General features: G+C 46.7%; 10 protein-coding genes across 10 annotated transcripts; 4 read left to right on the top strand and 6 right to left on the bottom strand.

Annotated features, from left to right (window-relative positions):
- Positions 1 to 1,839: 1,839 nt before the first annotated feature.
- N7478_008748 (uncharacterized protein) lies at positions 1,840 to 3,319 on the bottom strand (the record flags this gene model as incomplete). Its single annotated transcript, XM_056924962.1, has 2 exons — positions 1,840 to 2,682; positions 2,750 to 3,319. 2 exons carry the CDS (start codon positions 3,317 to 3,319, stop codon positions 1,840 to 1,842), a joined length of 1,413 nt encoding a protein of 470 aa, XP_056777688.1.
- Positions 3,320 to 5,399: 2,080 nt separating this feature from the next.
- Positions 5,400 to 6,481, top strand: N7478_008749 (alpha/beta fold hydrolase; the record flags this gene model as incomplete). Its single annotated transcript, XM_056924963.1, has 2 exons — positions 5,400 to 5,936; positions 6,008 to 6,481. The coding sequence occupies 2 exons, from the start codon at positions 5,400 to 5,402 to the stop codon at positions 6,479 to 6,481; spliced, it is 1,011 nt and encodes a 336-aa protein (XP_056777689.1).
- Positions 6,482 to 6,595: 114 nt separating this feature from the next.
- Positions 6,596 to 7,585, bottom strand: N7478_008750 (alpha/beta hydrolase; the record flags this gene model as incomplete). The annotated part of the gene is made up of 1 exon (XM_056924964.1): positions 6,596 to 7,585. The coding sequence occupies one exon, from the start codon at positions 7,583 to 7,585 to the stop codon at positions 6,596 to 6,598; it is 990 nt and encodes a 329-aa protein (XP_056777690.1).
- Positions 7,586 to 8,012: 427 nt separating this feature from the next.
- Positions 8,013 to 8,624, top strand: N7478_008751 (uncharacterized protein; the record flags this gene model as incomplete). The annotated part of the gene is made up of 1 exon (XM_056924965.1): positions 8,013 to 8,624. One exon carries the CDS (start codon positions 8,013 to 8,015, stop codon positions 8,622 to 8,624), a length of 612 nt encoding a protein of 203 aa, XP_056777691.1.
- An 85-nt stretch (positions 8,625 to 8,709) lies between these two features.
- On the bottom strand, positions 8,710 to 10,128 carry N7478_008752 (transcription initiation factor TFIID subunit 7 family protein; the record flags this gene model as incomplete). Its single annotated transcript, XM_056924966.1, has 1 exon — positions 8,710 to 10,128. One exon carries the CDS (start codon positions 10,126 to 10,128, stop codon positions 8,710 to 8,712), a length of 1,419 nt encoding a protein of 472 aa, XP_056777692.1.
- Positions 10,129 to 10,477: 349 nt separating this feature from the next.
- Positions 10,478 to 11,122, top strand: N7478_008753 (Bromodomain associated domain protein; the record flags this gene model as incomplete). Its single annotated transcript, XM_056924967.1, has 1 exon — positions 10,478 to 11,122. The coding sequence occupies one exon, from the start codon at positions 10,478 to 10,480 to the stop codon at positions 11,120 to 11,122; it is 645 nt and encodes a 214-aa protein (XP_056777693.1).
- Positions 11,123 to 12,974: 1,852 nt separating this feature from the next.
- N7478_008754 (putative MFS multidrug transporter) lies at positions 12,975 to 14,780 on the top strand (the record flags this gene model as incomplete). Its single annotated transcript, XM_056924968.1, has 4 exons — positions 12,975 to 13,181; positions 13,347 to 13,841; positions 13,899 to 14,575; positions 14,648 to 14,780. 4 exons carry the CDS (start codon positions 12,975 to 12,977, stop codon positions 14,778 to 14,780), a joined length of 1,512 nt encoding a protein of 503 aa, XP_056777694.1.
- A 3,505-nt stretch (positions 14,781 to 18,285) lies between these two features.
- On the bottom strand, positions 18,286 to 18,926 carry N7478_008755 (putative NADH-ubiquinone oxidoreductase 12 kda subunit; the record flags this gene model as incomplete). The annotated part of the gene is given in 3 exon segments (XM_056924969.1): positions 18,286 to 18,371; positions 18,481 to 18,710; positions 18,727 to 18,926. 3 exon segments carry the CDS (start codon positions 18,924 to 18,926, stop codon positions 18,286 to 18,288), a joined length of 516 nt encoding a protein of 171 aa, XP_056777695.1.
- Positions 18,927 to 19,368: 442 nt separating this feature from the next.
- N7478_008756 (putative alpha-1,6-mannosyltransferase subunit) lies at positions 19,369 to 20,818 on the bottom strand (the record flags this gene model as incomplete). The annotated part of the gene is made up of 2 exons (XM_056924970.1): positions 19,369 to 20,312; positions 20,527 to 20,818. 2 exons carry the CDS (start codon positions 20,816 to 20,818, stop codon positions 19,369 to 19,371), a joined length of 1,236 nt encoding a protein of 411 aa, XP_056777696.1.
- A 944-nt stretch (positions 20,819 to 21,762) lies between these two features.
- Positions 21,763 to 24,949, bottom strand: N7478_008757 (uncharacterized protein; the record flags this gene model as incomplete). The annotated part of the gene is made up of 3 exons (XM_056924971.1): positions 21,763 to 23,542; positions 23,593 to 23,993; positions 24,056 to 24,949. 3 exons carry the CDS (start codon positions 24,947 to 24,949, stop codon positions 21,763 to 21,765), a joined length of 3,075 nt encoding a protein of 1,024 aa, XP_056777697.1.
- Between the last annotated feature and the right edge of the window lie 192 nt (positions 24,950 to 25,141).

Genomic DNA, 25,141 nt, shown 5'->3' on the forward strand with positions numbered 1-25,141 from the left:
AGGATGATTTCGGAAATCATCAGCGACGTCCTATTTAAGAAATCGGCGGGACTCGTAAGATAACACCTCTAACAAACGCATTCGTCTAGGTTGAAAGATGATTGTGGTGGGCTGGAAGTAGTATCCAAAGATAATGCTTCCGATAGTGCACATCCTCCTAGTCACTTTAAAAAGATCATACTTTCTCTTTTAGGACACATACATTTGCGGAGTGCCTATTCGAGTAAAATTGCAAGATCTATGTGTTTGTCTTGAGGGGCTCCTTTTACTCGTTCAAGCCATATTTGTTGGCAGTGGGAGAATATGTGCTCACTATGGGTTCACCATCAGCCACGCCACGCATGAGATCGCCTATACTTACGATGCGTAGAAGGTTACACGGCATATATGGTAGCCAAATGGGTAGCAAGTCCGAGTCGTTCAAAATTAGGTTTTTCTATGTGGGGCTCTATAGCCTTTATTCCAGATAAGACCAGGCTTCAATTTAATAATTACTAGGCTTGGGCTCCGGGCTCATTAGCGCATATATACAGTAAATAAACGACGAGGAACCTTTCGTATAGTGTCAGCCTATAGGTAACGGAGATCTAGAATCTATCTCATATTCTAATTGAGAAAGTAATGTATTCCACCACATTTAAATGCCTCTGCTCCGATTGGCCGGGGTCAAACCTCCAAGTTACACCATGATGGCGAACATATCAATAAAACCTACGAGAACCCGGGTCCGATCGATCATTGATCTACCAGGCAAACTTTCGATCAAAGACCAGTAGTGAATGGCTGTAGATCATGTAGTAAATCATCCTATACTAGACCCCTTTTCCCAAGCGTCTCATCATAGGCCACAGCACAAGTTCAAGTTCCTGTGGCTATCTGTGACACACGTAGTAAGATAGCATCGAGGACCGCAATCCCGTTGAACTTCGGGAATGTTTCCAGCTTCTTTTCATTGTGAAGAACAATACAAACCGTCCTCAAACATTGGTAAAATGGTGGAGATATGGGCAAAAGGCGCAAGGCAAGACGCAACAACGAACAAAAACATGGCGACAAAGTCAAGCAGCAAATGGCACTTATGAAGATTCATGCATGAGATATCAAGGCAACGGAATCGCAAATTTCGCGGGAAGGAGAGATCAGTTGGCTAGATCGCCGATCTGAAAGGGATAAGTTGTTAAATAATCTGGAGAACCTCACAAATCAAAATACCGAAATGGGCACCTTCGGGGAAAGATCATCCGAATGACGTAGTTTGCGACGGCGATGAAAGAGACAAGGGGTGAGGTGAGACGGAAATCCACAGCTGATTCATTTTTGAATTGCATTGAATCGTAATGAAATGAATATATTGAAATTCAAAGTCAAAAGTTCGGCTAGAGACTAGTTACAATAGTTACCGCAGGGCGCAAGATGTTAACATATCACCTGATTTCCTTGAAGGATTCAGATGCAGTTGTATTTGTATTTGTTCTGCAATCATGGGATCCACCAGTACTCCTGATGATTGATCAAATCGCCTCCGCCCTACGGGATAAAGGTCGCGTGTGAAAGGGTCCATGCGTCCGTGGCACACAAAGACCAATTTTACCTTTGTAGTGAATCCCCAATGCAGAAGAAGATCTTCTCCCCATTTCAAATCCTAGAGAATTGACCAAATATCGTGCTTTTTATCAGGCTCCCTAGATGACCAGATCAAGATCTGTGATTTGTCACCAGGAACGGTCAAAGCCAAAGTACCTCTTCAGTTCGGATCTACAGTATCACAAACAGCGGGTGCAACTCTACGATTGGCGCGGCACAATTATCCTTAAAAAAAAGCTTATCGAGCATGTGAATTTATCTGATCTGCTGCTGTGTGTTTTGCGACTTAAGCGAGTCACTAAAGGGTGACGGACTCGGCAACGAAGCAGGTGTATCAGTCCGTTTGGTACGCTGAATCAAATGATCAAAAGACGCCGCGCCGCTAACACGCGGGGTAAATGGGTCAAACTCCCACAGATACCCTAGTGTTCTCAGCAGCGAAGAAGCAGAGTACGACACCGTTTCCCCATCCGAGTTAGTCCCCTTTTGCTCAACTAGACCCTTACCCACCCACGGCGAAATCAAGAGTGTCGGCACGCGACCACCAAGCCTATCAAAGGAGAAAGTATAATTCTCGCCATTTGGAGCCTTCTCGGTATATGTCAGGTCATCGGGACGAGGGGCCAGAGGTGGTGGGACGTGGTCGTGGAAACCGCCTGTCTCGTCGAATGTCAGCAGCAAGAGTGTCTCGTTCCAAGCAGGACTGGCGCGGAGAGCATTATACACGTCTCGAATGAGGCCTTCACCATCTGAGACGAGTCCTGTCGGGTGCATCGAGTTTGTGCCAACGCCACAACAGGACGGCTCGATGAAGCTGAAATCAGGTAGGTGGCCAGATGCTGCATCTGTATAGAAGTCGGGTAGTGGTGCAGCTAGTCCCTGGTTGTCGCTGGTATAGGTCCAGTCAAAGAATAGTGCGTCTGCCATTTGTTCTGCTGGATCTGTGATATAATTCTTCCAGGTTCGGTTTGTTTCGCTGAGCTGTTGGAAGATGCTGCGCTGGGTGAGGCCGTGCTTATCAGAATCAAAAGCATCGTCGTTGGTGCCGTGGCCCGCAGATGTTCCAGAAAGCACATAGGCGCGATTTGGAGCAGTTGGCTATATTGATAATTAGCATTGATCTGGTTATAAATGGAGACTTTCATAGCTCCTTGTCACGACTTACCCCGGGGAGATCTGAATGCCAATGGTTAAAAGTAATATAGTTTTGCACCAAGCTTGTCAGGACTGGCAACTGATCTTCAGTGTAGTAGTTAATGACCTCCTGCGCGAGTTTTGTCCTATTCACATCGGTCCCATCATACATGCGAAGCTGCTCAGACACAAACCCTTTCTGAGATGCAGTTAACTCGCCGCTTGAGATGGCATCATTATCTGGAGTGAAGGTGCCGTAGAACTCAATATTATTTCCCGTCACCGTGTGATCAGGGTCATCCAATATAGAGTCCATATCTTTAGCCTGGCTGCAGACTATGCCTTGCCCATCATCGGTGACGTTATAAGGGTTGCAGAAGGGCCCGTTATTTATAGGGTTTTCAAGACCCTTGAGCGTCTGACCACCCAATAAATTATCAAATGAGCGATTCTCCATTTCTAAAACAACAACATATTTGATCTTGTTCTTTAAATTCTGAATAGAGCTTGACGAGTGTGCAGCATGGGATCGCTTGTGGGTCGGCATAGCAGAAGCCGCGGCCACAAAGGCCAGGAGTCCAAGGAGTGAAGTGGGATGCATGGTCGACTTGGTGGGCTCCAGAGCTGGAGGTAATAGATCCAAACAGGTGAGATGAGGTGTTGAAGATGAATTCTATGAATTCTCCTTTTGGGCGGATCCTCCTTCCTTTATAATTCCCACGCGGCACCATGGCCTGCAGGTTCGATGTCTGAAAAACGAGACTGTTTCTTTCATAATGTGACGTTCCTGGTCATTTTCTGGGACCAAGTTGCAATGCTGCATAGACGAAGCTCCACAGTTGCTGCGGGGTATGTATCGGGTCCCCCGCCGACACCCAATCGGGGTGATTCACCTGAGATGTGCATGCCCCTGAGTCGCCCCTGAATCACAATATACTCTATCCCATCTTCTCGGATCATGAGACGTCAGATAACCAGATGAGAGGGTTAAGATAGTGGGGCAGCTGGGGCTTCCGGAAACTTTCGCTGCAAATGAAGATAAAAAGAATGTGATTGTGATTATGATTGCGACACTATCTCCCTTATAGTACAAGATGGTACAAGAAATTCCCTCGGACGCCTCGTCAACTTATTTTGCTATCTAACCATCTCTATCATTTAGCATTAACTTCCTGCTCTCAGATCTTATGCATGTGTCAAATCTCTTCGCCCTTACATGCAATTGAAACAGCCGCATAAAGCGCTTTAGTCACAGCAAGACACACATCCCTTTCTTGGCGGTCAACGGAAGAACGTCGGAGATCCGAGTTCACGATAATCTGCATGCTTAAGAGACTACTCTACATTTCGGCTCTAGCTGCCTATTTGAAAGTTGAAGATTCCAGTAGCGCTGCAACATTAAACTACGAGTCTTGAGAGGGCCCTTGCAACCAACGGTAAGGTTGTAATATGTTTTGTCGGAGGGTCGCGGGGTTCAATTCCAAGTTTTGAACAAATAAACTAGCCTATATGGGTACTCTAGTGTATGTCAGTGGATGCATGCCATTTGAAATTACATTATTTGTATAGCAACAGCAAAATGACTTCAAGTTAGTGTTGAGTAGTAACTGTGTAGTGAAACTTCTCAGCGTGAGCCAATTAAGGTTCTCCATAAAAGTTAGATGCCCAGCCCTACGTGATTGTGATTGATAGGAAATTATGGGAGGTTCAAAATAGCAAGTCTCAAGTAATTGTAATCCAGATACTTTGAATAGGATCTTTATTCGGTAGTGACAAACAGCAGCCTGAGCCAGATGTGGAGATCCATGAGACAGACCCTTGGCACCATGTACCCGTGAGCATCAATTAATCCCAAATTTGCCTGTTTTGTTTGCCACGGAGGCCTAGGAAATTGCCCAGGTGTAACAAAATTGTTAATTTGTGGTTTTGCACTGGTACTAGTAGTCGTAGTAGTGGTCATTCTGACGATCAGGCTTCCCGGGAGCCCCCACAAGCGCAGAGACCGTGATCCGGGTGTGGCTAGTCACGCGCCAATATAATAAATTTAATTATTTCTTTCTTTGAAATAAAATATGAATATCATGGTGAGGTTGTGTAAGATCTCTATTTTCGCCGCTATGGGACCGAAATAGCTAGCCTGGGCTATTAAATCGTACCACGCAGGTTACCTAACTGGGGCAAGCAGCTCGGGCTGAAGTGGTAGCAGTATGAGTAGTTAGATTTCATTTTTTACCTGACCCATGTCAACTATGCCAGGTCAAATAGGTATTAAGTGAACTAGCTACATTTATAGCCAAAAAAAAAACCTATTTAGCAACTCCATAGTATCGAAAAAGTAAATTCACAATACAAAGAGTGGGGCACGATCGAAGTCCTTACTTGGAAAGGTAGTCTGTACACAAGACTTTGTTTACATTCCTCAAATTCTCTATATTCTACTAGTATATTTGAAAACCAGTCACAATTCTATCGAAATACATGCTTTATCTGGACCATTTTGCGCAAACCGCCCCCGGGGCCCCATTGAATTAGTTTCCGAAAAGTCTCCGAGTCGTTCAAAAAAGCATAAATAGGCTCGATGGCCCACCCATCGCAGGAAAGATCAGGATCAAGCTCAGCTATACGAAGTGAACTTCTTTTACCACACCTTGAATAACCCAAACCATTTTCCTATTTGAAACATGGCAGACATCGCATTCCCCGCCAATGCAAAGAGTCTAAGCCTCTCTTCCGGCCACACATACACATATGTATACATATCCGCCCAAACCGACAAGTCAACAATCCTATTTCTGCACGGATTCCCTTCCTCAAGCTATGACTGGCGGCACCAGATAGATTTCTTTGCAAACGAAGGCTATGGAGTCCTTGCACCCGATCTACTCGGCTACGGCGGAACCAGCAAACCCACATCTACAGATGAATACAAGGCCAAGAAAATGGTAGCTGAGATCTCAGAAATCCTAGACCATGAGAAACTCGAATACGTCCATGCTGTATCACACGATATAGGCAGTATTTTGTTATCCCGCCTAGCGAACTATCTCACTCAGCGCCTTTTATCATGCACGTTTATAGGTGTACCATACAGTAGACCGGGCTCACATTTTGATCTTGATGCCGTGAATGCAATGACGAAGAATCTACTTGGGAAGGAGAAATTCGGATATCTTCGTTTATTCATCGAAGATTACGCGGGAAAACTACTAGATGAGCATGTGAGTCTTTAAACACATCCATGACATGACGAAAAGTTGAACAAAATCTAACATGGATTTTTCGTAAACAGAGTGATTCCTTTTTCACGCTATTTTATCCTGCCGAGCCAAATCTGTGGGACGACCATATGGGCCCAACCGGATCTATGGAAGCCTGGCTTCGAGAGGATAGACAAGCACTACTTGCAGACTATATTTCACCTGAGGAAAAAGCCATACACCAAAAGATCCTTCAAGGCCATCATGGTACCGCACTGAAATGGTACTACCCACTGGTGTACAATATGAACGAACAGGACGAGGTTGATTCTGCATTGCCTAACCAGGTTGCATGTCCCGTGCTGATGGTCTTTCCATCATCAACCGTAGACCAGTATTCAGCCAGTGAAAGCAAGTCGACTGAATTTGCGAATGGGTTGACCATCAAAGGCGTGAACAAAAATGGCCACTGGTTACAGTTAGAAGCGAAGGATGAGGTGAACGCGATATTGAAGGAATTCTTTGAGGCGGAGACGAGTAAAGCGCCTCGCGAATCTTCTACTTGAAACTAGATGTTTGAATGCTTTACTTGAGTGGAATTGTGTTTGGTGATGATACATGTAACTATGAACTATAAATCTCCTCTCCAACCATTAACTTATCCATGTAGACCGTAAAATTCAGCGCGAACTGAAAATAGATCTCCAAGCTCTCCGCCCCCAACCAAAAATGACAATTCCCCTTCCTAAAAGATGACCAAAAGCAAGAGGTAACCCAAATTTCAACCAAGAAAAGGGTTGCAAAACCCTAGCCCCCGGAACAGTAATCAATGCCCTCGACGGCTCCGCATCTTCACTACTCTGAGTCGCCACAGACATCCCCGTGAAAGACTCAACAGCCTCCACCATAATCTTAACCGTCGCCTCAGGCTGACTCAAAAACGGAGAATGGCTCGTCTGCAACTCTCTATGCTGAACTTTACCTCCCATCTCCCTCGCCATGCCGACGTTCATCCGCTGCGCCAGAACAGGTAATCCTCGATCCTCAACGGTACCAATATACCAAGCCGGTACATCCTGCCATCCAGCATAGGTATATTCCGCGCCCTCGAACAAAGCCTTAAGACTTTGCGTGGTAAGCTTTGAGACCCAGAACTCCGCTTCATCGTCAGGTACATCATGATAGAAGAACTCGCGAGGAGAGACGACAATATCCGCATAACCGGTTTCTTTATTAACAACCCATGCTGGTGGTGGGTGGCCGAGGAATGGATCCATGAAGGCTAGACCGGTCAATGTAAAGCCGGAGGCTATGAGAATGATGCCGATCACATAGCCTGTTGATTGAGACTGGGACTGATCTTGAGTAGTTGTGAGATCTCCGGGTTTCGGTCGGGTGAAGCCCTTGACAGCACTATTGCCTACCATGCCGCCGTAGGAGTGAGCCACGACAACGACATTACGACCTTGACTTATTTCATTGGATATGACCTTTTGTGCAGCATCTAGGTCGTCTTTGAATGTGGCAGATGGGTTATCTAGCGTTGAAGGGAGAGTCACGGTGGCGCATCTCAGCTTGTGCTGTTCTTGGAGGAGTTTCACAATCTTGTCGTAGCATACTGGCTGATGCCATGATCCAGGTACTAAGACGAGAGTTGGCAAATCAGACATGACGGGGGATGTCACGGTTCAAACTGCTATATTTCTTGACAGAGTGAAGTTGGAGCTGACTTTCGCGGCGGGGAAAACTCTATCATCTACACTAAAGGGGAAATTGGTGCCGGCTGGTATTCAGATCGCGTATTACGATTCCTATAACTGAGTATAATCACTAGAGGGTGGATTTATCCTTCAGCTTTAATATTAGGAATTAATTTGCAGGAATATATGGTACAAAGTCAGTGGCAGAACCGGCTGCGAGTGGACCTGACGTCATATAGCTATCAGATAGATACAATAACAAGCTCTTCAACACAAAGCGCATCATTGATTCTCATTTTCATTCTTCCAATATTAACAGCCTAATATCTGGCCTTTTTTTAAACAAAATTTGATTCTTCCAGAGTTTCGAAATCATTAAAGAATAAGACTTTCGGATATGGATACTCGCAACCGTTCAAGCCAACCCGCACAACCGCCGAAACAAGCGGCGTACGCGCAATCTTCAAACCCAGTGTCGCATACACTAGGGGAGCAACGGGAGTCAACTGCCCCGATAAGACACCACGGTGATCCTCCGATGATTAAGCGCACGGCTCATTCGAAACCCTCGAGCGATGAAGCTCGTGCTCGCCTTGATGAGCGGCACCGGTTGGAACAGAAACAAATGCAAAATGCTCTAGATGTCGACTTGGAGTATGGAGTGGAGCAACAACCATCAGAGGGATATATTGCAGATTCGGTTAAACGGAAGGGAATGGGCCTCTATGGTGCACAGGCTGGTGCACATGCCGGGTCTGTTGGGAGCTCTCATGGACCTGGTCATCCTGGATTTGGGGAAGAGCGGGATCTTGCGGCCGACATGGATCGGAAAATGGTAGAGCACGAGCGATTTTTGGGCGATGAAATTGGGCGCAGTCCCCCAGAGCCAGAGTATGATGTTGCTGAGAGAGAAGCTGTTCGACAAAACAAGCTGCAACGGGATAAGGAGTTGGATGTGGAGGAGGCAGTTAAGGATGCAACGGGTAACTCGGTTGTCTCCCATAAGTGAGATAGATATAGTTTCATGGACTGCATGTAATACTCATGAGGATAAAATGCGTATTCGATTGAGGGTTGCGGCCTTATGTATGGTATCAAATATCGGCGTCGTCGCTCAACCCAGCCGATACCTTCTTCAATTGTAGATCTTTCTTCAATTCTTGGATACGTCGGCCCATCTTGTTTCGTAGAATCAAGTTCTGTACTCGCTCCCACTGCGCGGTTTCGGTACGAATGAGCGCCTCTAATTCAGCGATTTCTTCACGCGACTGTTGCTGCTGCTGCTGCTGTTCTATTTGATCATCGTCCAAGTCGTCCTCGTCGTCGTCATCATCAGCAGCATCATCGCCACCTTCCTCAGACTCGTCTTCATCCGAGAAGTCTGCTTCAGGCGGTCCATCGAGTGTTGTTTGTGGATTGGCCGAGGGTGTCTCTGCTTGGTCGGCATCTCCAGGCATAGCAGTTGCATCATCTTCACCAGCCAAAGCTGCTTCCATCTCAGCGGCAAGGTCATCATCAAAGTCACCCATATAATCATCGGCCTCTCCTTCTGCATCCTGTTCCTCATCATAGTATTCAAATTCATCCTCTTCGACGAATTCTTCCGCGCGATTTAGCGATGCGCTATCGACCAACTCGAATCGGGGTGGGAAAACCGAAGTCTCATCCTGCGCAATCAGTTCGTCCACGGCCCTCTCAACTTGCTCAATAGTGCGAGAGCTGACACGATCACGGAATCGACGCTTGCGGACCCATTTTAATGGTGGCGCAACACCATGTGGATAGTGTAGTGTTTTATCATCTGGCTGCTCGATCTCAGCGGGGAGAGGATACTCTAGCGCTTCCTGCTCAGACTTCACCTGACCAAGTATCAACAACATTTGGCAAATATCCGCTGACTTATACCAACCACGACGATCCCAACTTTTCATGCCCTCAATAATGCAGGGTAGGTCCACCAAGGATGCAGCATACATCTTATCGCGTATCGTCATAACCGCACGTCGTCCTTCTCGATTCAAGGGCTTAAAGGCAAACTCACTCCCAAGTTTTCGTTCGTTGATCGCTTGGCGAAGATATTCGCAATCCTCGCCCGGTAGCATGCGCAAGATAAATTGTTCTTCGATCGCTGGGTCAGCTTCCGTATCAGAGGCTTCAGAGTCATAGCCTACACCGACTGGTCGATGAGCGACCACGCCTCGATTTTTGATTCTGATTGATTGTAGTCCGGGTTTCTTGTGGCTTAGCTTCAGGCGTTTGGGGCCTTGTTGGTCCTGGACAGGTTCTGGTTGTGTAGCATTATCGGCAGGTCGCTTCTTTGTCGTGGTCTTCTTCTTTTTGGGCTTTTCCTCGGTTGCTGGAGCTTTTGGCTGCGCCTGCGTTTTAGGCTTGCCGATTTTCAACGTAAGTTTAGGTTGTGAAGGTTCAGCTGGGGGAGGTGTCGGTTGGGCCGGGGGTTCGCTGGGCTTCTTCCCAAATTTGAGCTTGAGAGTTGGCCGCGGAGTATCCGACATGGCGCCAATAAATACAGGCGTAGTTTCCGAATCAGATAGAGAAATTATCGACGCGTGAATAAGTTGGGGAAAGAAGGTCTTTGTAAACGAGCGAGGGCGAGGGCGAGGGCGAGGAGACGGAGTTGGATGATGTAGCAAGTCGCGGGTGACTGAATTCTCCGCCTTGGGAGATTCCGCGTTTCTTTCTACGCTCTGCAATAGCTCCGAGCTTCTTACCATTCTTTCACCTCACCTACTCCATTCACTCATCTCTATTCCTTTTGTGATATTCACACCCCAGGAATCAAGATAATTAAGATTACATCTTCAACTTTGAGAAAGCTCTATCTCACTAAGCTCCTAATCCGCCATGTCTGGCCAAAACCTCCACATTGCTCTCCTCCGTCCTCCCATCATCCAGATCCTCCGCGCTCAGGGTTTTCATTCAACCAAACCGTCCGTACTTGAATCGCTTTCAGATATTACATCGCGCTACATTATGATCCTTGCAAACGCTACCGCCGCACATGCAGCCAATGCCCACCCAGAAGACCCGTCACCCGTCCTTGAAGACGTTTACCAAGCCCTGCAAGATGCAGGTGCTATTCGACCACAACTACGAGAATGGGAAGAGGAATGGCAGAGTGAGGAGGACATGCGTGGCCTTGAATCCCTGATCGATTGGATCACCGGCCCAGCACACCGCGAGATTCGACGTATCGCTGGATTTGTCCCAAGTGAAGGTGACATGGTTGATCCTGACGCGATCGAGAAGGAGGATTACCTGACTGCCTTGAAGAAGAAGCACAGTAAGACGGGCGAAGAGTCTCGATACGCGGGGACAGTGCTTGGAAAGGGTGCGGAAGAACATCCTATCGTTATTGAAGGTGGTGTTCCAAGTATTCAAGAATGGGGGCAGCAAGTACGATCGCGGGCGCCGGCTAGCCCCGCCAGTGATACTTCTGGAGTCAGTAGTGCGCCCAGTCATTTGTCTGAAGATGCGATGGAAGTGTGAAGGTGGATGAATATGACCGATTGGTGCTCCCGCTCGAGCGAACATCTTGGAGTCAGACACGACCGGTTCAGACATCACGCATTTGTCAATAAATGGACGATCATAGAATGGGTAATATTTCAATATTCCGTTTTGTGTTGTGATGTTGTGATGATAAACGGGTAAGTCAAACCCTTTCGTGAATAACTGTACGACTACGAATTGACTAACCCTCTCGTTAGGAAATCCCACGGAAACTCCGGCGGAAACTTGTCCTGGTCGCTGTGATTCCATTGACCCAAGTACGCATATCTGAGTCAAATCTGATTTTGCTCAACCCCAACTGCCAGCCACCTGTCAGTTGAAGGGTCCACGACCAGACTAACCTTCATGTCGCGGTCTGGAACTTCCCATGGACTCGATTAGTCCGACGAAGATACCTTTAACTGCGGGTCAACGTATTCATTCCGCTAGCTTTTGTTGAAGAGAGCTAGATGCAGTTTAGACTAAGCAGCCCCACCTACCTCCTATCCATGATACCGTACGATTGACGACCTCGGCTGTTATGTTGGTTTCATCAAACGTGTATCTTACAGCACAGACCTCAATCCCGACTATTCGGTACAAGGGTGGACACCTGATCCTGGCAGCTGGGGGGTACCGTTGAGCATGGGTGTTACTTTCATCCGGAGATTGTGCGCCACTCATGTCAATCAATAGGCACCAGTGTGGCCCAGGAAAAGAACGGATTTGTCTTACGAGGCCTTAATTGATGATGATTTCAACTTGTTATTTACCCATTTGTTAGTCGAGACTTTGAACTTCTAGTACCATTTTATTGGACATGGCTGATCCGTCGTTTAGAAATACCGCGGACTTGTACTTCCGAGCATCCTCAGTCCCAATGCCGAGCGTATCATGTACACGGTATTCTGTTTAGCTATTTAACGAGAGCTGATTCGCCCTGAACTGGATTCGACCCAGCACTAAGCCTAGTTGGAATCACTAATCGGCTGTCGGGATTGCGCAATAGAAGGTGGATATCAGTCAACCTGTCAATTGCTGTCTACATGTCCACTTTTCCCCAGACTCCGATCCCGTATCCGGGGTGAAAGATGATCTCGGCAAGAATCTTGAGCTTGTTGATCTTTGTTTATGTTTGTTCTATGCCTATTCTATAATATAGTGGATATATCATGCCTTGACGGCGCTGTCAGATTCGTGTGGGATTACTATACAGTATTCAAATGTTCCACTACATAGTAGATCGCGTTAACAACCCCCGAGCTTTAACCTCATCTATCCCGTTCAAAACCGGGGAAATATTTAGAAATAATAGCTCCCATCCAATAATCAATCCCCCGGAATCATGCTTCGGCAGTTCAACAACAATGGAGCCTTGGATCTCGGCTGGTCCGAGCCCGGGTTCCTCGTATGCCGATCACTCATTCGCCCGACGGTGTCCCCCGAGTCTATTCAGATCCACCTGTCATCAACAATACAGCATCACCGGCATTAACGGGATATATGAACTACCGGAAAACCTCCACATTTCACGTTAAACCATCAAACCAACTCCACAACGTCTCCATTACTCCATTTCACCCCCAGATTTCATGTATCCCCATACTGTAAACTCCAGATTACCCCTCGTTACTCCGGACTTCATGTTGCCCGTGTTCTCGGCGATCATGGTCCATGGTTACAATTACAACGGCCCCATCACCCGGAGTGGAAATGACCGACGCGAGCCTTCTAGATCGGCAGGACCCTGAAACTACCCCCCTATGTAAACGGCGTATTGTACACCCTTCTTCGTTCCTTTCTCGCTCCTTTCTCTCTTTCTTTTTCTCTAACACGCTTCTCGTCCATAATGGCGGCCTCAACTCCCGCTCATAATATGGCGCTCGATAAGGGCCATGATAATTTCGTGGAAGAAAAAGATGTGGGCGGGACCGATCCGACAAGATTTCTATCGGAGTCGCACAAGTCCTACTTGATTGCACGTCATGGCACGATTGATCTTGATCCAACTCCTAGCATGGATCCGGCTGATCCTTACAACTGGCCGGCTTGGAAGGTAAGAAAAAGAAAATTTACCATCTACTCGCTACTCGGGAGAAGCAAAAAAAAAAAAAAAAAAACAAAGAACAGGAGAAGTTTCTTCGGGACGACCCACGCAAGCAAAAGAGGAAGAAAAAAAAACGCAAAACACCATACAGATTCACTAACGCACTATATGCAGAAAGTAACCAACTTAAGTCTCGTCGCCTTCCACGCATGCATGGGTACATTCACAGCAGCAGCAATCATTTGCGCCTACGAAGACATCGCACTAGACGTAGGTGTTTCGTTGCAAAGAGTCAGCTATCTCACCTCATTGCAAATCGCCATTCTAGGCGGTGCTCCTCTATTCTGGAAACCTCTCTCTACCCGCTACGGCCGACGCCCGATCTTCCTCTTATCATTGATCCTCAGCTGCGTGTGCAATATTGGCTGCGCAAAAAGTTCGGACTATGCCTCTATGGCAGCTTGTCGTGCTTTGGTAGCATTCTTTATCTCCCCCGCTATGGCTATTGGGAGTGGCGTTGTGACAGAGACGTTTTTCCGACATGAGCGAGCACGTTATATGGGTGTTTGGACTGTAATGGTGACTCTGGGTGTGCCGGTTGGTCCATTTATATTCGGTTTTGTTGCTCAACGCGTCGGGTATCGCTGGATCTATTGGATTCTGGCAATTGTCGGTTTTCCCATTCATACTATTTTTTAGGAAGAAAAAAAGCTAATGATCAAATAGACCAACGCCGTCCAATTCTTTCTATATATCTTCTTCGGTCCCGAAACCCGCTACATCGGCGCTGACGTCCAAGCCGAGTCCTCCGCATTCAAGCGTGAATATACATCATTCCGCCGTATCGACTCAACCCCATTCAAAATGTCCGAATTCATCCACCCCCTCACCCTATTTACTAACATCCCCGTCCTCCTCGCTACAATCGCATACTCCATGGTCTTCCTATTTGCCTCCGTCATGAATTCCGTCGAAGTACCCCAACTTCTACAAGTGAAGTTCGAGCTCAACGCCCAGCAACTCGGCCTACAATTCCTAGGTCTGATCATTGGCTCTTTACTCGGCGAACAACTCGGCGGTGTCATGTCTGATATGTGGATGAATCGACGTGCGCGTAGTATTGGCCGGAAACCCGAGCCTGAATTCCGGCTTTGGCTGAGCTACATTGGATTCTTGTTGACTATTGCTGGAATGGTTGTGTTCTTGGTATGTACCGAACAAGCTTCGGTGGGGAAGTGGTCAGTTAAGCCGGTGGTTGGTACAGCTATTGCGGCATTTGGAAATCAGGTCGTTACTACTGTTTTGACTACATATGCTGTTGATACTTATCCCCAGGATGCTGGGAGTGTTGGTGTTTTTATCAATTTTGTTCGATCTACATGGGGATTTATTGGACCTTTCTGGTAAGTATTGCCGTTCCTTTTTTCTTTCCTTTTCTTTTCCTTTTTTAGATCATACTAACCTCCTTTCTATAGGTTCACTGATTTGTTTGACAGCGTGGGACTTGCGAAGAGTTCTGGCGTTGTCACTGCGATGATCATGGTTGCTAGTTTCTTCCCCACCGTCCTCATGCACTGGAAAGGAAGCAAGTGGTATACGAAAGATTAAATATTATTTGAAACAATATATGTATGACTGTGAACGTGGAATGGTTGGGTTGGACTGGTGGTTTTTTGTTATTATCCTATGCAAACTGTTAGCTATATCGCCATATAGTCATTGTTGTAGGAGAATGTCTTCCAATTACACAAACTTGAAACCAGTCAACACTAGATAACGCATTCAAGGACGAAAGCAATCAATTCAAAGATTTAAGCAGTGAATTATAAAAACAATAAATCATATGTAAAGTTAATCCCTAAACTCCGTGGATCATGACAGCCAAGGGACCTTGCGACCCTAGAGACAAAGTCGGTACGAATGAATAACTTGAATACAGTGAAGCTTTACTGTATCCGAGGAGTCGTTCTTCAATATTGCTTCGGATAGTTATTTCCTAGTATATTCTAATATATTATCCCTATAGATAAATACCTAGGTATCCAGGGCTGGGGCCAGCAGTACCAGTACTGAAACCTTCCAAGGTTTGAATTGAACCTTGGAATGACAGTAACTACAGCAGTGGGGCCGTTTGTCACAAAAACAGAATGGCCGCAGGACAGCCCGAGCACCTAGGCAGTGGGGGTGGTTCTTTTCTTAAGGACCGTCATTTCCTAATGTTTTCTTCCTTACTTCTTCCTCATCTCGCCGCAAATTCAAGTCATGTCCTATAGCAAATTTGACGCTCCATAGGATGAGAATCCCCGGGAATCCGCAAAGAACACTCTCCGCGACAAACACAGTACCAAACTCTACGAGAACGACCTTAGTCACCTTCTTTCTACAATCATTCGCTACAATAATATCCCCAGACTAAAACAATATCTTCCTATCTATTCCCCACGCTTAGACCTAGAACAGAAAGTGTTTGATGACCCCCTTTGTATTGTCGCGTCGCAGGGATATACAGAGTTGCTCCGCGTTCTCATAGACTACTACAATACCAACTAGAAATGTCTACCTCTCTATCAGCGAGGGTGCTCGTTGCTGACTGTAGCATACAGAGAGACACAAATCGAGACAGCTCGATTGAGTATAGACAGTCGACCGGCCCTCAGCTCAGTCTATATCAACCAGATATATTGTTATAAAGCACTACTAGCAACTGCCGGATGTTTAGATTCTTTGCCCCTATATAGGCACAGAATCGAGGCTCCTAACTAAAGGTTACTACCATTAGGTAAGTAACCGCACTACCTAAACGGAAGAGTTGATTTGTCTACTCCTCGATAGTAATACATCTGCTCAAGCAACTAAACCGCTTAAAGATAGCAGCCAACCAAAGTATTGCTATAGAACAGTTCTCGGTCGAGCCTCCTCACAAACTAGGCCCGCGCTGGTGAAACAACTTATTAAGTAAGGAGCTAACGTACACGCGAGGGAAGAGTACCAACCCAACACTACATCCAGACTTTATGGGAACAGGGGAGATGCATCTGGCGTAACTACGCTTCACATTAGCAGTACATATTGGGACTCGGAAGTTCTACAGACACTTCTCAACCACAGTAGAAAAATTGCCTCTAAAGAACTACTTTACCACAACAGTTATAGGCTTCTACCTCTTCACTAGGCAGCCGCGGGCCCAGGCTCATAGGAATATTAGCTCCCGGATAAGAAAATTACCAAGCGTACTCTCGACACCCTTAAGCTACTCTACTCCAGTAGCAATATCAATACACAGGATAACAAAAGAATAGCTCCTTTACACCACACCGTATACAGTCACACCCGCTGTAGTCAAAACATACACATCAATAATATAGTAAAGTTCTTACTGGAGAAAGGGGCACACACAGGATTGGCCGACAATAATAACTACATAAGATAGCTTACTACTACCTAAAGGGTGGTCCTATCAACACCTCTCTAATACAAATACTTATTTCACACAGTGCCGACATCAACCAACAAGACATCAATAGGAATACAGCATTACACCTCATAAGTAGGAAGTTACACCAAACTAAGACAACTCAGTTTCTAATTTCTCAGGGTACAGATATATCTCTTCTCAATATCAAAGGGAATAGAGCCCTACACAAATGCTTAACAATAGGAACAATCCTAACAAGAAAGACTTCAAACAGACCTATTGCTCCCACAGTCGCCGATCTAAGAAAAGCCCTAGATAAGATAATCAATATTTTGTTGCATATCGAGAGCAATACTATAATAGAGCAGACCAATCAAGCAGGGAGGATATCACAACAGCTGCAGTCGAAGAAACTAGCCTACTAGCAGCAACTAGAGCTACATAAAGCCACAAGAAACAAGTAGTCCAGCGAAAGCTATTGTCACACCTATTAAAAGGAGATTCTTCAGAATAATTGGCCATAATCAAGGACTAAGGTACTCACACATACATCTACATTATTCAATAAACTTTAAGCACACATTAGAAATATAGTACCAGTACCAACATTAAATAAATACATATATATAACTGCCTAATCAGGATCTTCAATACCTTTTTTTTTCCATTATTAGTTCAAACAGCAAGGCCGGTATTTGTTCATACTCGGCATTTGATCATAATATTCACCATTTAAATCTTAGAAACTTCAGAAAATCACCAGAAGCAGCTAGAAAATTCAACCTCTTAATAGCACCACCTAGAATATTCGGGTTTTTTGTATACCTCATTGTTCATCATAATTAATCTCAGCCCTAGATTTATAGAATCTATCAGTACCGATCCAGACTAGATCCAATTCGTAAACAAGTGAGCACATCATCCAATATTGCCTCCTTCCACCGCCTTAAAACCTCACCTCTCCCTTCCCCCTAGGCTTAGTTTAGACTTAGTAAGCAAATCAGGACACTCAGATTAGGATCAGTAAGTAGATCAGACCGCTCAGATAAATATCAGGTAATACTCAGTGAGCAGAACAGTACATTTATATAATACTTACTAATCAGAATAGGGCGCTCATGAGCGTACTCTCAGTTTCACTCAGTAAACAAAAAGCGGCAAGGACTAAGCACTGATCCGGAAGAGAAAAGTCAAGAAGTGGGAGTAGAAATCCAGTACATAGGCAGTTCCTCCTTCTGGCCTATTGTTGAATTGAACCAAGTCCATATCCTCACGCAATGCTTTTACGTACACAATCAAAGTGATTATATTAGACAATAGTAGACATTCAAGCTTGTCACCATGTCATATAACAAGCTTCAAACGTAAGATAAATAATAAAACCGTAGATGCACGTGGTGAACAAAATGAAATTGACCAGACAATGATATTTATATGTACAGTTATAGAAAGAGAGAGAAAGTCTCTTCCATGCTCAGGCATTCCCAACGCAACGGAATAGCCAAAGCATTCAAATCAACCCATCAGCACCTGGCAGTCCGTGACCCAAGAAGCACTTCTGCGTCCTGTCAAACAGAACCACGAAGACATGTTAACTTCACAACCCCCGGAATCGGCAACAGCAGCACTGAACAAGAGGGTAAATGTTTTTTCACCCCATCCAATCATCATACAAGAAAGAAAAATGCAAGCAGACATTTAAGCCTTCTCACCACCGAAGTGGTTCTTCTCCTGGAAGAGGTAACCCTTGATCTTGCGCTCCTTCAGCAACTCAAAGTACTTCTCTGTAAGAAAGAAGCAAGTTAGCACAGAACACCCTAGAAAACCCAAAACACGACAACCCAATTGACCCAGGCTCTCACCAAGCACAGATCCAATTGAAGAAAGATTTACCTCGCAAAACACCACACTTCTCCAGATGATTCACACCCTCACGCGCATAACATTTTCCAAGCTCCTCACCAACAAGTCGGGACATCATAGAGCGCACCCACTGCTCACGAATGATAGCATCACGAGCATTGTGAACAGCGACATTGTCTTCGAAATCGACACCCTCGTAGGTCGGGGCGACAGTGGGCTTCTTGGCGAGGAACGCCGCAGACTGGGGGTAGGCATTGTGGCTTTAATCGGGCTGACAAGGGGTTTCGAGGAGGAGGAGGAGCGGTATCCCTGGTGGTGAGAGGGATTGAGGGTTGTGAGCTGATGTGGGGATAGAGGTTGCGCTGAGGGATTGATGCCGTCGAATCCGATGGCTTTGGAGGTTGGATTAGGTGGATTGTGATTGGGTGATATGAAGGCGGTGGAGGGGAGGAAGATGCTGGTGCCTGAGGTGTCATCATTTCTTGACATGATCACGTGATATTTACAGCGACGCTTTGGGCAAGTAGAGGATTTAATCAATGAGTACAGTATGGATTACAAATTTGAGATTTAGGATTAGGGGCGTTTAAATTGTTGCTTATTAGAAACTATACCGATGAAAAAGAAAAAAAGGGAAACCATTCAAAAAAAATCAATTCGTAATTTGCATGATGCCGACTCCACCATCCAAACACCAGATGCTGCAAGCAACCATGCACAGAAACGCCGAATATACAAACCCATGAAACCTAGCAATTTGTATCGTACAATGGTGACCGTCTAAAATGCTTTAAGAGCGTAAGAGAAAGAGGAAAGAAAGAAAAAGACACGAACAACCAGAAGCAGAACATGAGACGAAATTGGGCCGGAAGAAAGTAGAAGAGAAAAAGAAAGCTCAGAGTAGCCGGACTCCAGTCCCTAGTCATCATCATTACTAGGGAAAACCCGCTCGTAAATCTCCCCAAAAGCACCTGTGATAGATCCCCACCATCGTCGATTCAACCGATTGCTCAGTTCGCGATAATTGTACATCTCAGCCCAACAATCACGACCAAACATGCATCCAGCCATATTAACCACCAAATCGCGATCCTTCTGCTGATAGTGAATTTTTGGATTGACCTCATCTCCACAAGCACCAGGCGGAAAGGCATTAATAGCACGTTGAGGTAAAAAGCCCATATTACCCCGGATCCACGGCTGACTCTGATACAAATATTCCAGCGCATTCTGCTCCTTGTGTTCCCAGTTCATGTGCATCTGCTCATACATCACAGGATCCCACCAAGTATCCAGAAGCCGATCAGTCCAAAGAGACCGTCGAATCAAGAAAGAACCTAGATTGAACCCTCCACAGTCCTGCGTAAGAAGCAGATTGAGCGAAGCTGGATTTCCATCCCCCTCCAGAGAACGGCCTAGCTCATCAAGGTAAAACTCAGGCAATGGGTGGGTGAGGTTGCGCGGGTTGTAATAGTTGATATCGCGGTATACGTGGGACTCCAGATCATTAAGTAGGTGATGCTGTAATGAGGTGCTGTATTCCATTATCCAGGTGTTGAGGTCAAGCCACCAGAACCATTCGGCTTTTGGGTACTTCCGCATAGCTGCACGGATGACATCGACCTTTTCCCAGCTTTCGCGCCACTCGTGCGAGTACCGTTTCTTGGCGAGCATGTTGGCGACTTCGAGCTCGTATCCCCATTCCTGCGCATATCGTTTCTTATTCCAAATACTGTTGCGCTCGATAGCCCACTCGCGCGCGCCCTTCCACTCCATAACACCGCCCTCGGTATTAGATCCGAGAATAATTACCACTTTTTTGCCTCCACCCAGTGGTGATCGTCGGTATAAGTGTACGAAAGCTAAAAGAGAGTGGAAAACAAACCATCAGCTCATGTCGCTCAAAGAGAACGAATGAACTCGACTCGCAAGGGAATAGAATGAACTCACAAGACCAAAGCAATAGATATCCAAGCCACAAAAGAACTAACCACACAACCACACGAGCTCTACCCCGTCTCCTTAATATTCCCAAATTCCCCCACACTCCACGTCCCCCAGGACGCCATTGCGCACGATAGGAATCCTTGTCAACATAACCAGTGTCACCATCCTGATTCCGAAAGCTAGGCAACCGGGCCGAGAGCTTGTTTTTCTGTCTAGAGAAGAAACCGCCATTGCGCGTCGAGAAGGACGGGTATTTGCGCACTTCATCACTTTTCGCTTTCGCTGTGGCCCAGGAAATCCCGCCCGGGGAAAGTGTGTTAGGAGAGTATCCGCGCGGGGTGGAGGTTCCACTGCCGGGTGCTAGGCCCGGGCTGGACCACCCTCCGCCCGGGTGGGGAGAGGGTGATCGCGAGAGGGACATGAGATCAGGTCGGCGGTCGAAGTCGGTCGAGGTTGAGGGGATGCAGGATGCGCGCGGTGTTGGTCTTCTCTCCTTCTGTGGTAGCGGTGGTGAGTGTCGTTGAGAACAGAGTTGGGTCGAGTGAGGTCAGGATGACCGAGAGGCGGAAGGGAAGGGGGGATACATAAGCGAGACACGCGAAATTAGTCTGTGAAAATTGACGGATTAAGATAGATCAGTTAAGATTGAAGGTCTGGGATCCATAGAAGCAGTTACACTGCACAGACCAGGTGTCTCCACTCGAATGCAATGTTCGGGATTCCGGTTGGACGCTCGGTCGCCGTTGACGCAAGCAGACTTTAGTTCGGGAGATACTGGCACCAGGCACATTACCAGGAACAATTTAGACAAATGAATTAATCAATTCAACCTGTTCTTTATGGCCGTGTGCCTGGAAATACTACGGTACTTGTGTTTCTCATACTTTCATGCTTTCATTTTCATTTCATTTACTATGGAGTACAAGGTGAAACACCAACTCGGATTCCATCATTGTCGCAAATAGATTGCATTGTATCGAGTACTAAAACGCCTCGCAAATTCTGGTACACACGTATCATTACTAATGCAGCGCTCGAGTCGGAGATCGGCTACTACATATGTAGCTCCAGATGTCTTATCTCCCGTATCGTACTGACATGATTTCATTCACAATTCACTATCGCATTGAGCCGCATGCGGATAACGAGGATCGTCTCCACATGGCCCTTACCACCTCGAATTCACACCCAATGATGCAATTTCGCGCGATCAATCTATTTCCAGAGAGGAGAGCGAACAGGGAAATAAAGCAGAAATAAATATAAAAATAATCCACGCCGAAGTGTCAATCCAATGAAGGAGATGGAGAGGGAAACAAAAGAGAGACGGGAATGGGAACGTGCATAAAGTGAAGATCAACAGATCTATGCCACGGGTTCCTTCACTTGAGTGGGCCGAAGCGGAAACCGGTTGCCCTTAAGGGGAATTTGGTGTACAGTAAATGTGGGTTCGTCAGTAGGTCGAGACCGTGCGCTCTCACCATGATAGAACTCGCACTTGAGGTCCAAGTAATCCCTCTTGCCTCGGTAGACGGTTATAACGTCACCCGTATAGATCGTGCCGTAGTTTAGCTCCTCCGCCCCTCCAGTAGTGGATGATGCACGCCTGAGTTCTGTTCCATTCACCCAAATACATTTGCTTGTTTTGGTGGACAAGATTGTTTTGAGACCTGGCATTGACATCCAGTCTTGGCCTTTGGCAACTGTGGCGTTGATACCAGGGGCAAAGAATGTGATTTCCAGGGCATAGGCGGGGATCCGAGTGTCGAGATTGTTTTCATGGCGAACTGAAGCGAGAGGTCCTCGCCCCCAAGATGTCATGCGGTCTTCCAGGCGAATATTGACATCGAAGATCGACCCCTGGGCACTCCTAAGACGACCCAGAAGCTTGGGGGGCTTGGTAAACTTATCGCTGGGCATGCTTGCTGATACGGAGGGCGTGTCAGGTCGGTGAACGATGACATCAGAGGCATCATCATCAAGAGAGGTCAAATGTTGGTTGAGAATGGCCTGTCCAGTCTGGGCATCAAGGGTCGTTAAGAGCTCAATGTCAACCTGTGCTTCTGAGGTTCGATCAGAAGCGCGATAGGAACTTTGACGGCTGAGTTGGGGACTTGCATCACTGGACTGTTCGCTGGCTGTCTCAGGTAAATCGAGCTCCACGCGACGAGATGCTTTTCTGTTGGGTGCCTTGGGGGTGACATCATGAGCGTTGGAATGAGGCTCAATATTTTCTTCAGCAGGGGGGCTGTCTAAACTTGTCATATTCAAGGGTTGTTTAAGGTTGGTCTGTCGAATCGAAAACTCGTTAATCGGGCAGACCTCAGGATGAAGGATAGGATGTGAGGAATTCATATTCAGTCGTCCAACAAGGTTTTCCGCTCCCATCAGGCTGGGTGCTGTACCGCCACAAGGATTTTCCGGGAGGGATATGACCGAATAGACGCTGCGTTCATCGCTCATCGACTCACCAGAGGAAGCAAAGTTCTCAACATCGGAGTCACGGTCCCAAGCGCCTGTGTTTCCAAGTGCATGTGAGCTTCGCAGGGCAGATGAAGTGACCTCCCCAAATAAACGTCTTGCTTGATGATCGGCTGCAACCTGACTGTCCTGAAAACTTTCGATTTTTGGAAGCGATGGATAACGAATATCTGAAGGAACGTATTGAATTCGTGGCCTTTTGGCAAGTGCTTCGTTGCTGCTTGACTCATCGCCTGCGCCACCATGGATGTAATACTCATTGTCATGAAGAGACAACTGAGAGGCGTCAAGTTCACCCTCAGCCTCTTCCCCAATAACTGACAGACCGTCACCACGGTCAGCCAGAACGTCATCATCATCTTCATATTCGTCCACATCTGGCACATCGACAATCCATGGATGTTGGAAACATTCTCTTTCTGAAAGACGCGCGAAAGGATCACGGTTCAACAGCTTGGAGACAAAATCGATTCCATTTTCAGATACGCCAACTTGACGCAAGACATTGAAATCCGCTTCCGTAGTCATAATGCTACGCAACATCGCGACACCTCGGTCCTCGGCACGGCCAGAATATGGCGGCACTCCGCACAAAACGTGGTAAAGCACTGCACCAAGTGACCACATATCGACTGACTGGCTGTATGGAGAAGTTTTTGGCGGTCTAAAAATTAGCAAAAGCTCAACTAAGAGGAGGTTATGGAGTTAACTTACGGGTCTCCTACTCGACGTCTCTTCCTAGCTTCACCCAGTCTATATGTGTCATAATCTGGATAAACTTCCGGGGCGCAGTACAAAAGAGTTCCACAAAATGTTTTCAGAAAGGTCTCCTCTTGCGTCGCTTTTGATAGTCCAAAGTCAGACAGTTTGACTCGGAGGGGGTCCACAGATGCGATCAAGATATTGTCGGGCTTGATATCTCGATGTGTGATCCGGCGTTTATGGAGATAGTTTAGAGCGCGGAGAATTTGTCGGGCGATCGTTTGTACCGAGTCCTCTGGGATTCTGCCGGGACTTTGGAGGTACGTTGACAACTCACCCCCAGGCACATACTCCATGATAATGTAGATCCATCGGTCATGCTCGTGGTGATCGACGTACTGAACGATGTTGGGCTAGAATGAATCGGATTAGAATGCTGATACATGCCTAGGAAACATCGCAAAGCAAGACTCACATGCTTGAGATCTCTCATGATCTTCATCTCGTTGTCCACCTTTTGATCAAGAATGCCGTTCTTCATGAACCGACGCTTGTCCAACTCCTTGGCAGCATATATCGTTCCATGCTGCTTCGTGGCGAGTTTGTACACCGTGGCGAAGGCACCCTTACCGACCTGGCCGGTCACATTGTACATTGGACTGCCGCTCCAATGCATGCCAAAGGCATTTCCAACCGACCAGGGCAGAACGGTCTGGGCTGGGGCCTTTCGGCCCTTTTGATGTGCAGTCCCAGCTATGACCTGCTGTGCGCGTTCAAAATACTGAAGCACATTCTGGGTGTATTTCACAGCGAAGTTCTCTCGCGAAGGAATCCGGACGACAAATCGAACCTCATCTGAGGTATTGTCTCCCGATACCACCTGAACAACTGACCCATTGACAAGCATGCGACTGTTGTCTTTTGAGCCCTTTCGCAAACGACAGTTGTCTACGATAGTGCCGTTGGTGGACGTATCTTGCAGCATGACGATGCCATCTCCAGTTAAGTAAATGCGAAAATGACAGTTAGAGACTCTTTTCGCATTGTCATTAGCTGCCAAAAGAACATCGCAACGAGCGCGATTTCGACCAAAGCAAAACCCCACTGCGAGGTCGAATACGTTTGACGATAATCGGAGTGCGACATCCAGCGCCGCAGTTTCGGAGCTTTCGAAGTCTAAGGCGCCTTGTTGTAAGATATGCTGAGTGCCTGTCGCTGCAGTAGCTGCGACAGCATCGTGGGCAGAGTGGGAGTTAGGGTGGAGGATACAGATGATGTCGGCTAGGTCCTGATCGTGCAAGCCAGAATTATTCAAACCCATTCGCCGGGGGTCGGCACAGGGTTGTGTGGATTCTTGTGTTGCCTCCATGCTGGAACCAATGGATGAAGGGAAATGCAAACGCTAATGATAAAAGGCAACGACTACTAAGAGCAGATGATGTGGGGTATAAGCTGATTGGACGAGAAACTTTTTGCATGACAGGGGCATGAATACAAGGTGTGGGGGCCTAATATGATGGCCTGTAAGTAGATAAACAAGTAGAGAAAATCGACAGCCGGG

This window comes from Penicillium angulare (assembly GCF_028827245.1).
Source record: "Penicillium angulare strain IBT 27051 chromosome Unknown utg000005l_segment0_segment0, whole genome shotgun sequence".
Taxonomy (NCBI): domain Eukaryota; kingdom Fungi; phylum Ascomycota; class Eurotiomycetes; order Eurotiales; family Aspergillaceae; genus Penicillium; species Penicillium angulare.